Raw genomic sequence first — 13,483 nt, forward strand, 5'->3', positions numbered from 1 at the left:
CAGCAAAGATGAGAAAAGCCTCACCTAAATGATTTTCCTTATTTCTGGGATACTGATCTTTCAAGTTCCAGCAGTCCGAGTTACTCATTAACATCTTCAAACTATATTTATATATATGTGTATATATATATAAAACCTTATCCAGCTTTAAGGTTTCTCTCAGCAGGAGAGTTGTTGATATGTCTCATAGCTGGAAACAGAAATCACTTGTAATTATTTAATTATGTGTTTGCTGCATGCAGTTTTTACAAATACTTGATTATCAGCTTGATGTATGTCTTCACTGCAGACTCTAAGCTATCTAAGTTTAGGGTCTGTGTGTATTTTACCAAATACTCATTCTATGACACCAACCGCACCATCTAGCAATTAGAATGAAACTGAGAAATATCAGTATATTGACCGAATGAATAAGTTCTTCTATTTAAGCAGGAAATAAGAAGTAGAACAAAAAACCCTAGGAAAGAGTTTGTAGAGAATAGAATAGGAATCTGGTAAGAAATAGCTTCCCGTGTTTTTTAAAAGAGGATGGCACAAATATTGTTTAGGGACACAGAGGATGTGAATTAAAGGAAGTTGATCGTTATGAATACTATTGATAATCTTAAAGGCAATACTTACATAAAGAAGTAGGAGAGGAAGTCCAGGTAATGGTAGATTGAGGGTGACTGGTAAGTGAGAAAATGGAAACCCTGGGAGGGTCTTCTATTTTCTCTTTAAGAAGAGTGGTTATGAAAAAAATGGAAGAACTAGAGTTGGGTTTGCAGGTGTATATTAAAATTTAAAGGGACCCACTAGAAATGCAGAAATGCAAAGTAGAACTTTTACACCTCTAGAGAAAGAAGAAAAGCAACTAAAAAAATAAAAAGGTCAGGGTGGGCCATGGTGGCTCAGTGGCAGAGTTCTCACCTCCCATGTCCAAGACCTGGGTTCGATTCCCAGTGCCTGCTCATGGATAAAAAATAATAATAAGAAGAAGAAGAATAAAAAAGGTCAGACATTCATAGATTGGGTAAAATGAAGTGAATGATGAGAGTTGTATATTGGAGAGAGATCATAAAAGAACATCATCAAGATTTACGTGGTTTAGGTGCATGAAACATACAAAATTGAAAGGAACATAATTCTAAGAGCTGAATTAAAGAATGTCAGTCATGAGTGCATATATAATAATGATAGCTAAGACATGGTGTGCTGATCCTTTACAGTGATCCCAGCATTAAAACTCACAATAATCCATTTTAAAGATGAAAAAACTGAGCCACAGACAGCAAAAGTAACTTGTATTAAAGTTGTCCACTGAGCATGTCGGGAAGCCATATTTTGAATTCAAGGAGTCTAACTCCTGACCTGCCCTCTTAATCACTACCTATGGTGCCTCCTGAACTACTGACATCAATATCTTCATTACCCTTGAAATAGAATTCAATCAGTTAATCCATCCATAGCATTGATCACTGCTGTTTATAAAGCACTTTCAAGATTAAAAGTGCTTTTTATTGTACTGTATATGTTTATTATGATTGTCATCTTAAACCTATTGCAATAAGTCCTAATGATATGTACAGGTAAAAGTGTCAAAATATTCATTAACCTCAAAATTTAATAAGCCTAAGGAGGTCCTGTATCTAAGAGATGTGCAACAACCTACTTCCCAGCAACCAGTTATGTGACAGCTTTGGTGGGGCAGGAAGCACTCCTGAAATAGCAGGCACACTGGCTATGACAACTGACATAGAAGTGACTTCACCAGCAACTGAGGGCCATTAATAAGAATTTCTTTTTATCTTTAGCACCAGATAGCTTACACAATACTTTTGCAGACATTTAAATCTTAAGCTAATAGAGGCTAAACACATTGAGTTATCAGGCTAAGTTATCCTAAAAGGTAGTTTTCAAACTTGTGTAATATAACCTAATTGCCTATAGATGCTCATCATTAAGTAATTCTTCTAGCTAAATAATTTTTCTTATGGATTTTCCTTTTTTTATCATTTCCATAGTCAAGTATTTATTCAATAAACATTTATTGACCATCTGATGTGTGTATAATGCTTTGTAAGGGGCAAACAATGCAGAAGACAATCATCATTTCAGTCTAGCCTGGTAAATACAGAAGTGAACGAGCAATCTCCACAGAGTGTGGGGCTACAATAGGGAAATTCTTTGTTTCTCTGGTAGTACATAAGAGGAGCCCAGAACTCAGATTTAGCACAAAAGGGTGAAGTTGGGAGGCTACTTAGAGGCACAGCCAAGCCAACACTTCAACGATAGTAGGGATTGTAAAGGTGAAAGGAAAGAGAAGGGCTTGAAAATAGGGGAGGCATTCCAGGTAAAGGCACAGATACGTTCATGGGCCTGGGCATTGGAGTGCAAGACATTCAAGCAATTGAGACTGACAGATGCACAGAGAGCTGGAGAGCAAACAGGAAGGAGGGAGGTGGAGAAATGAGGCTCAAAGGTAGGCAGTAAACAGTCCATGGAGGGCATCTCTTTGGGATTCAAAGTTTTTAAGTAACAGAAGACAAGGCATGTTACTAGTTAAGACTAACCTAGAGGGCGGGCCGCGGTGGCTCAGCGGGCAAAGTGCTTGCCTGCTATGCCGGAGGACCTCGGTTCGATTCCCGGCCCCAGCCCATGTAACAAAAACGGAGAAACAGAATACAAGAAAATGTTTAAAAATGTTTCCCTTTCTTCCTTCCTTCCTTCCTTCTCTCTGTCTTTCCTTTAAAAAAAAAAAAAAAAAAAAAAAAAAGACTAGCCTAGAGAATAGTGAGGTTGTTGGCAGAGAGACTTGTGACACAGATCTGGACGATGCGGTGGCTGCAGAAGCAGTGGACAGTTCCAAGAACGGTGTCAGAGGGAGAATGGCCAGAGGGTGGAATGGAGAAAGGGAGTGAGTAGTGGTATTCAAGGACACTCCCCAGGTTTCTGTATCAAACGTTTTCTGAGAGAATATATGCAAAGCAGTTCACTTTATTAATCCATAACCATTCCTCTGAAAGGTGCTAATCTCGCTAGCATTGCAGATCATTCTTATTCTTTTTCTGTGCAGATTTCCTCTTTTTACCTAGACAAGCTGGATGAAAAGTAAAACTAAAATTATCCTGTGTTATACTGATGCAGAATGTCTACCACGAGATGGCAAGCCTTTTTTTGGTCAATGAAGTCTTTGAAGAGATCCCCAAATGGTCAACACGTTGGAAGAGAGCACTGGAAAACTGAAGTAAAATTGAGACTTGAAAGAAAAAATCGAGAACATGGTGGACCACGTGTATTTGTGACTGTGACATTAGTGTGTGTGTGTGTGATTATGTGTGTGGTGTGTGCACCAGCTGATGCCACCTATCTGTATGGTGAGGAAAGAGATGGAAAAAGCTGATGTTTTAAGCTGATTAAGAGAAGGTTATCAGTAAACCAAAACAGTTTGTTCTAGTGGAAATATTATCTGTGATGCTGGTATGGGCAGCGTCAGCTTGGCATGCTGGCCCTGTGGAACAAACTGGATGCTGTTTTGAGGTTGTTTTACTCATCAAGCATTAGTTTCTTTGTTGTGCTGATTTGTCTGCTGTTTCTTTTATCTGAGTTACCTTCTTCTCATCAAAAGCTTCTTGGCATTAGAACAAAAGAAAGACAAATGTCTTGTTCCTAATGAAATTAGGTATTCATTTTTGAGAACTAGGAGTGGCCTCTGGATGAAGGGTCAGCAAACTACCACTCTGCTGCCATGTTCATAAATTAAGTCTTATTTGAACTGCACTACCACGACAAAGTTGAGAAGCTGTGACAGAGTAGGGCCCCCAAAGTAAAAAATATTTGTAGTACGTGGACCTTAACAGAAAGTGTTTGTGGACCTCTGCTCTAGATTGACACCATGAGAGCTTCAAAAAAGAGGGAAGGGTCTCTGCAAGGGAAATTCAGTGGTAGAATTCTCACCTGCTATGAGGGAGCCCTGGGTTTGATACCCAGCCCTGCATTTACCCACACCTCCAAAAAAATATATATTCAAAAACGGTGCTGCAATAACAGATGGTCACATGGAAAAAGAACGCAATGCCATCCTCACCATACAGCATACAAAGAAAAAAACACATATGGGAAGATTCTTCATGCAAAGGCAAATTTACTATCTCATTAAACTTGACCATCTTGTCAAAAATAAATTGGTATAAAAATGTCTGACTGTCACCAAGCGACACACACCATGAGACTCATAACTGTCTCTGAGAGTCATTTGCCCCCAAGTTTCATGTTCTTACTCTTGTTTTATTTTTCTTTACATCACTGCCTGTTTGTTAAACTGCCCGGCTACATAGTAGATTCATATATTTGCTTTTCAACAACTGTGGCTGAAATCTAGCATCAAAGGTGAAATAAAATTTATGGCTTAAATTTGCCTTGAAAGAGTTTGGGGCTTTATTTATTTATTTTTAAAGCACCATCCAGCCAAATTATTTGCTCCCACTCAGGGGAAAACAAACACTAGGACACCAAGGGTGTTTAAGGTCAGAATTAATACGCTTTCCCTAATTAGTCTCTCCAAAGAAGTTTGCCGTACTTGCACCTTCCCTATAACTGCTTATAATCAGCTTTCCTTTAGTGAACTGTTTAAATGTCCCAATTCACTAAACATAATAAACAATAATAACAAAGCAAAATATCATCAAATAGACATATAGGATTTATGCTTTTAAGGAATATTGATTCTGGGGTTGCATTTCTCTTTTCGTGTGTGGGTAATTAATTGCATTTCTGTAACCAAAAGCATTTAAGCTCAGCCATTTTGGGGGTGGTGAATAGTATGCTACAAAAATGTATGACTATCATGTGGTGTCCTTGAACAGCATTCTTATGAAGAGACTGCAGAGAGTTTTCATCTGCAAAATATTCAACATCATTAATAATATTGCTCACAAAGACAAATAAAAGGGAAGCGCATCCAGGTGTACATGTCTGCTTCTTTCCCCAGTGGATTGCTACAAAGACCTCCCCAGAGGCAGTTCCTTATTCCTGGGCAGGGTCACCAGCAAAGGCAGTTTAAAAGCTGGCATGATTGGCATTTGGATACTACAATAGTCAAGTCCCACCCCAACCCCCCCAATGATCATGGGCCTGTTTTCACTAATAGGAAAAAAAAATGTGACAAGGAGAGAGAGGTCACCTTTGGAATGCCAATCTGAGTAGTAATTTAGCTGCTGTTTTTACCAGGTTCCATTTGGACTAGGAGCATTGCATGGAAAGGTCTAAATTCTTTGTGTAAATCAAGTAGATTTCATTCCTTAAAAAAGAAATAGCATTGTTTTCTTCTCCAGAGACACAGTTATATCCCTGTGCAGTGGATAAGAGAGAGGATACTCTATCTGCTAATCCTATTTTGGAAGGGGTACATACTGCTAGCCCTATGAAACCAGGGGGATATTTTAGCACAGATGTTTAGGTGTGTTGTCCAGTTATGAGATCACGACATTACGTTGAATTTGCTCCTTCATTGTACCCTCTTGATCTAACCCAAGAACTGAGAATTGAGTAATTCTGTCACTAAGATCTTCAGATAAGTAGAAGAAAGAAGCAAATTTATGTTGATCTGAAATTTTGCACCTGATATTAATTTTTTTAAATCTAGGTGTTTTTAAACTCACAGATGCCATGGTAATAGCCTCTTTTAAATTTGGGGGTCTACTTAAATACTCTATATTAACAGATTCAGAATTGCAGGATTTAGAAAAATTGACCATTCTAGTACAACCCTCAATTTAATAGATGAGCAAGATTAGAGACACAGAAAAGTAGTTTTCCCAATGTCACATCCCTAGGTAGGTTAATTTCTCTATTTTCCACAACAAAACTAGGTATCGTATTTTAATGTAGACTGTTACATATTAGTCACTTGCCAGAGATAATGCTTAGGCACATATGCCTTTTATGTCTAATAATAAATGAATTTTTTAAATGTCAGTTTTATAAATTACAGAAGACTCTTACACAACAAAGCTCCTGTCACATAGTAGGCACTCAGTAATTACTTGTTGAATGAATGATAGCTAATAGCTAAATTTAAAGCACACCTGTGCAGTGAATAGTGCAACTGGCACTATGCAAAAGTCAGAGGTGGGATGTCTCCTGTAACCCTGCAGCACCTGGCTGCCACATATCAATATCATAAATATTAGTCCATCAATTTTAAAGGAAAGGAAACTGGCATCTAGAGATTATAGTGATTTGTCTAATGACATTAGCACAATAAATAATGGGGTTTGAATTTACAACATATCAGTTAGTCTGTGTCCAAAAGCCTCACTCTGAATCGTAAGGAAGTATAGGAGTTAATCTACTATCTTGATTTTATGCTATGGTGCAAATGAGTTATGACACATCCTTTGTGGAATTTAAGTTTTGAAAAAACATTTGTATCAGCAAGAAAATGAAACGAAAACAGGCCCTAAAATAATCTTCATCTGGTTTGCTGTTGTGCTCAAAGGTAGAGTTTGACTTGACAGAGTTCATTTACGACCCTAAGGTTAATAATTTATGATATAAGCAACAAATTAGGGTGTGCATTTGTATGTCTGCATTGTTCTCATTATATTGGGTAGGATAAAAATATTTAAGGCGAAGAAGAGGGGTGAGTTATGAAAGAGATTTCTTTCTTCTATTACAGTAATTAAATATCTTATCCTTGGACTTTAAATATGTTACTCATGACCATGGAATATGTCATGAATTTATTTCCAAAACCTGTCATTTATGGCTGAAATCTGACTTGTTTTTCATACATAACATATTAAATAATACACATCACTGTGCATTTCTCTGCATATTAATTGATATTTCCATACATATTTCAGGAATCATATTTTAGTTAGTGCTTGAGATTTTGAAATGGAATGATTCAAATTAAAAGTCATATCAGTTTCTCTTATACTTATTCACTTTTTAAAAGTAATTCATCATTTTCGAGATTTCTAAGATTTGTTTACTCATTAACTTTGTTTCAGAATGCAAAAGCTGCTTAAAATATAAAGCAATGTGAATTAAAAGCACTATTTGACACACAGCACTTCAGCCCATCATCTAACTTCTAATAACACTTTGGAATTAATTGCTTTGGAAAGAAACCAATTCTCTTTGACTGATTCTATAGCTCCCCAAATGTATTTGGGATACAAATAAGTAAATAATACCAAGACTACTATTGTTTGCTACCTGTAAAGCTAACAACTAAAAGACAAATCTAGAAAGTTTAACAATGTTGGGTAAGGAATACTTGAGTGATAATTATTTCACCTCCTATCCCTATTTATTTCTCATATATACTTGTCATTCCATAACACCTGTGGTAGTTAGAACCAGTTGTCAACTTGACCAGGTGAAGGCACCTAGTTCTGTTGCTGTGGACATGAGCCAATGGCATGTTCTCATTATATTGGGTAGGATAAAAATATTTAAGGTGAAGAAGAGGGGTGAGTTATAAAAGAGATTTCTTTATTCTACTACAGTAATGAAATATCTTATACTTGGATTTTCAATATGTTACTCGTGACCATGGAATATGTCATGAATTTATTTGCAAAACCTGTCATTTATGGCTGAAATCTGACTTGTTTTTCATACATAACATATTAAATAATACACATCACTGTGCATCACTGTGCATTACCTGCTGCAATGAATGACGTTAGACTTAATTGGCTGGTGCTTAAATGAGAGAGGGCAACATAGCACAGCCCAAGTAGCTCAGCATACCTCATCTCAGCACTCGCAGCTCAGCCCAGGCCTTTGGGATGCAGAAAGGAATCAATGCCAGGGAAAGTTGTTGGAACCCATAGGCCTGGAGAGAAGGCCAGCAGAGACCATCCTGTGCCCTCCCACGTAAGAAAGAACCTCAGTTGAAAATTAGCTGCCTTTCCTCTGAAGAACTAACAAAATAAATCCCCTTTTATTAAAAGCCAATCCATCTCTGATGTGTTGCATTCTGGCAGCTAGCAAACTAGAACAACACCCTAAGATCTACCAGCAAATATCCCTTTTTCCTTTGTGGGAGAGCACCGGAGGTCTCCAATTCACTGTCCAACCCTGAAGTTCAGATATTATGGTCCTTGGGGAAGTCACTAATGGAAGCTTCGCCTCCTCCCATACCCTGAGGCTAAAACTAGCTCCCTTACAACACTGTGGAGGGATTGAATGAGATAGCTTATGTTCTAGCTTGCTAGCTGCAAGAATGCAGTATATCAGAAATGGAACAGCTTGTAAAAAGGGGAATTTATTAAGTTGCAAGTTTACAGTTTTAAGGCTGTGAAAAATGCTCAGATTAAAGCAAGGCTATAGAAATGTCCAATCTAAGGCATCCAGGAAAAGATACCTTACTTCAGGAAGGCCAATGAAGTTCAGGGTTTCTCTCTCAACTGGAAAGGCACATGGCAAACACGGCAGCATCTGCTAGCTCTCCAGGCTCCTTGTTTCATGAAGCGTCACCTGGGACATGTTCCTTTCTCATCTCCAAAGGTCTCTGGCTGTGAGGGCTCTTGTATCTCTGAAGCTACCTTCAAAATGTTTCCTCTTTTAAAGGATTCCAATAAACTAATCAAGACCCACCTGGAATGGGTGGAATCACATCTCCCTCTGATCAAAGGATAATACCCACAATTGGGTGAATCACAACTCGATGGAGATAGTGTGGTCAAGCTCCCAGCCTACAGCACTGACTAGGGATTAAATGAAACGGCTGCCTTCAACAAGATGGCTCAGGATTAAAACAAGGCTTTTCTAGGGCACATAATCCTTTCAAACTGGCACAGCTTTTAAGTGAAGCTATGAGTGTATGATACCAGTTATATACTTAGCTCTCTACTTAAAAGAGATGCAAGTTTAAGGGAAGTTATTTAGCTGGTTTTGTAAACAAATTCCACTTCATTAGTTGGATAAATTTAGCTGAACCAGTTACAACTCAGTAAAATTATTCAGTCAAAACTCTTAATTTTGTCAAAGAATCAAACGAATAACTTGATGTAGATCTGGTTACTTTAAAAGGTAAAGAGAACCTTAAAAATAAGGCCAAACTACCAATAAAAAGGAAACTGGTAAAGCCTGAGGACGTGCTACAATACAAAAAGGACTCCTTATTCCCCAGGAATCACTACAGCTCAGGGGAGTAGTTGAAGCCAAAATTGTGATCTCCCTGTTTTGTCCTTCAAATGACGGGTACTCCAGGCACATTTTCTGTGCAGCTGGAAGCTTTGTTATAGACAGAAGGATCCTGCTTAGTGAGGCTGGTGTTTACGGCATAACTTTTTTAAAGAGGAATTTGGAAAACTTCCCAGACACTACATCTGCCCCTAGCCCTTGCACCTCAGGGTATAAGGCCTACAAGGGAGACAGTGAGGACAGATTAAATTTATTAACGGTGGACTGGCCACTCTATCTTTCACTGCAACAACAGTAGGTGATCACATCAAAAATCTGCTGGCTGGCCAGCAAATCCAAGCTGACATCCTTGCAGCAGCTATGCCCAGCTGAAATGAAACTGATCCTGTTTCCTCAAAGAAACATACCACAAGTCAGATGGTGGATCAGGGAGGTGTTTCAATCTTCATTTGGGGAAAAAAAAAACATTTTATGTACTTTCATATGTTCTTTTTCTATGCCTGCTTTTTAATGCATCATTTAAGGATATTAAGCGGACTTTGTGCATTTTAGAGGAATACAATGGTTGAATTTTCCAATGCTCAGTGAAGATTTTGATATTCTGGCCTTCATCTCAATATAACTCAGCTAGGACAAAATCATGATTCATTATCAACAGACATCAACAGCAGTCTCACCTAATATCAAACTATTTACTGTTTCCGGTAAAATTAAGACGGTGATATTTGAAGTATATTTTATAGCTCAAATTCTATCTCATTGTCCTCAACACATGCAGTATGTAGGGACTATCGATTGGCTCCAAAATGACTTTCTCATGGGTTAAATTAATATCTATGCATTTATAGAATCAAATATACCTTACACTGTGTAAACTGACAAAAACTGGAACAGTGAAGTACGTACTGTAAATAGTTACAGTGTTCTAAGTCTATCCTAAGATGGTGCTTTTAAAAACTGCAATTCATAATGGTGTAAGGCTTCCAGAATACTTTCGTACCACTAGGAGCAAAACCAGGAGCAGGGTGAGGTGACCAAGGCACTGACACACGAGTGCAGGGTCAGATCTTGTCTTTATTTGTTTGTTTTTTTTTAATCATGGATTTTCTGCCTTGATTCTTATTTTTTAAATATCACATTAAAATAGTCTTTGCTTTGGTTATTGAGGTTTTTTTGGTGTCCTTAAACATTGTGCTTGAGTTGAGTGCTTCATCTACTGTATCCTACAGAAAGTATGTTTTCCTTAAAATTAGATTTTCCCATAATGCTTTCCAAAGAACATGGTATATTACTAGTTGTTACACTACAAGTCAAGCTACCTCAAGTAAGTGTGAGAAATTCTTAGCTAAAAAAAGTTAAAATTAGCATTTCTGTTACAATTCCTCTTAGAGACTTTAATAACCTGATGTGGGCACTGAGAATCTCCAACTGCACACAGTATTTTTAAAACTCTTTGGTCCACAGAATATTCTTACAATGTGAGTGATACTCTAAGAAATATGTTCCACTAAACAGTGTCTTGCAGCCAGCTTGAGGACAGACTTTGATCCAAATAAGTCTGCCTTTCTACATCTTTTTTTTTCTTCCCTTTCCTCCATTTACCCACTTTTTGCTAGAATATTAAAAAGATGGACACATTGACACAATCAGGCTAAATTTATGAAAGGGCTTAGTTAGAACCTCCATAAATAGGCATAGTAAAAATTCATTGTCAAGGGAAATTCAAATAATAGAAAACATCTTGGGGCTTAGTGCCTCTTAAATAAAGCAGTGTCAAACACACTTACCGGTAAAGTCTGTATTGACTGGGAGAGTGGAGCTGGGAAATTTACAATACCCATTTCCTATAAAACGGATTCCTTTCATCACCGGGGCTCTGGGAGCTGGTAGAGATGACTCTCTCCTTTCCAGTTGATATATGGGAGAGGGTCCATTCAGTTCTTCAGGCGGAAACCAACTAAGATGGATGGTGGTGCTGTTAATTCCTCTGATGAGTGGAGACCTCAGTTGAGCTGGTGCTAAACGTTAGAAAACACTTATTACATTCAAGAATTTGGTTTCTATCTCTAAACATAGCTATTTACACATATGCAATCTTACAGTTGTGTACATGACACTCAAAATCGAATTATCTGTGGTCTCAAGTATTTATATGGTTCTAGAAACTGGGAATATAATATAGAGTTTATTTTACTTGTATGCAAATCAAAAAAAAAATTTTTTTTATGTGGGTGCTTGATCTGAGAATCAAACCTGGGTTTCCCACATGAAAGCTGAGCATTCTACCACTGAACCACCTGTGCACCCTCCAAACCAAATTTTAACGGCCAATGAACACTCAAATCAAACCTTATACAATTAAACGAAATTTCATCTCATAAATAATTTGTCTATTCCTTTTAGCTAAACAGTCTTCAGACTCTACATGACAGAGAAGTCTCTGTTGATGTGTGTGCTGGTTTGAAAGGATGTATGTATCCTAGAAAAGCCACGTTTTCATTCTAATCCATTTTGTAAAGGCAGCCATTTTTTCTAATTCTTATTCAGTCTGTAATTAGATCATCTCACTGGAGATGTGACTCAATCAAGAGTGGTTGTTAAACTGGATTAGGTGGAGACGTGTCTCCACCCATTGATTAGCTTACTGGAATCCTATACAAGAGCAAATATTTTGGAGAAAGCTGGAGATTCTGAGAGAGCAGTACGATGTAGCCATGAGAAGCAGAGAGTCTACCAGCCAGTGACCTTTGGAGATGAAGGAGGAAAATGCCTCTGGGGAGCTTCATGAAACAGGAAGCCAGGAGAGAAAGCTAGCAGATAACGCCGTGTTCACCGTGTGCCCTTCCAGCTGAGAGAGAAATCCTGACTGTGTTTGCCATGTGCCTTCTCACTTGAAAGAGAAACCCTGAACTTCATCAGACTTCCTGAATCAAGGTATCTTTCCCTGAATGCCTTAGATTGGACATTTCTATAGACTTGTTTTAATTGAGACATTTTCTCGGCCTTAGAACTGTAAGCTAGCAATTTATTAAATTCCCCTTTTAAAAGCCTTCCATCCCTGGTATATCACATTCTGGCAGCTAGCAAACTAGAACAATGCACAACCTAGAGTCCCCTTTTCCAGCAGGTATCCAAGGTCCAGTAGCTTGCTCTTGGCTGGACTGGTTCACAGATGCCCCCTCTTAGAAGAATTCCTTTTGGCTGAATGAGAGGTGCTGGATCTCCAGGTAAAACCAGAAACCAATAACTGGCACTAATCAAGTAATTGCAATAATTTAAATAAGCTGACAGAAGAGACAAGCAGGATTCTGGGGTCTCAGAAAAATGGGGAGAGGATGTCCTATCACTAATTAGCTCCAGTTCATAGGTGCTGCAAGAATGAAAACCCAAGGTTTCCAAAACTTTCATTACCTAAAAAAAAAGTCATATTCATTATTAGTTGAAATTTTCTGATTTTTAAAGCTTAGTAACTGGTTTAAATTAAAATAAACAACAAACAAACAAACTACGCTGAATGAAAAACAAAGCATCAGTATGCTGGGACAAGACTGTGACCTCATCTGTTTACAAATTCAGGTCCAGGCAGAGTGGACTTTAGGCAGCCTCTTGGGCTCTGAAGTGGCAGGGAGTGTCCTAGCCCTGATGTGACCACAGGGCCCCACAATAAGATGAGCCTTGGGGCAGTGAGTGTCCAGTGACCATGCATGGCTGGAGCTTTGGCATGCTTTCGGTCCTGGCCCAATGGCAATTCTTTGAAAGTAGAAAACCCCAGGAATGACTGAGATTAAGTTTTTCCTACCTACCTGTTGGAAAGGGGTTGAGAACAATAACTGAATTATTGAAAATAAAGTTTTGTTTTGTTTTATCATCTCTTCTTATATACTTAGGTTTATGGACTGTGATTTACACACCAAGTGCATGATGGATTTGAGATGTGAGAGCGAAGAAAAGGGCATAACAACCAATCCTTATTCATTAAGTGTCCCAAAAGGTTGTGACTTTTAAGGTACATTTGGGTAAACACAGCCTCACACATACGCAAAGGTGTTGTCCATTTCAATAAACATAAATTAAAATGATGCAAATACAAGAATTGATACCCTTAAACCATGAAAGTAAATTCACCTTAAAACAGCTTAAATAATTTTGTTACTTTCCAGAAAACTTGCCCAGGTTTCCAAAGAGAGACCATTTCTTGTGATTCTATTTTAACTTTTAGTAAAGAAGAGAAAGCACTGAGCAAACAGTTCATCACTTTAGAGATAATTAACAATTTTGTTTCTCTTCTGCCACTGTAATTCATGTGATATTTTTATTTTTGTATACATATGAATCGGTAAAT

The 13,483-nt window shown here is 37.9% G+C and overlaps 1 protein-coding gene across 1 annotated transcript in view; it reads right to left on the reverse strand.

The window, feature by feature from the left end:
* USH2A (usherin) overlaps positions 1 to 13,483 on the reverse strand; it is an 844,952-nt gene that overhangs the window by 526,991 nt on the left and 304,478 nt on the right. Inside the window, exon 21 of the mRNA XM_077157816.1 lies at positions 10,929 to 11,159. Within this exon, the coding sequence (XP_077013931.1) occupies positions 10,929 to 11,159 (231 nt within the window). The remainder of the gene's footprint in view (positions 1 to 10,928; positions 11,160 to 13,483) is intronic.

This window comes from Tamandua tetradactyla, chromosome 4, assembly GCF_023851605.1.
Source record: "Tamandua tetradactyla isolate mTamTet1 chromosome 4, mTamTet1.pri, whole genome shotgun sequence".
In the NCBI taxonomy this organism is placed as follows: Eukaryota; Metazoa; Chordata; class Mammalia; order Pilosa; family Myrmecophagidae; genus Tamandua; species Tamandua tetradactyla.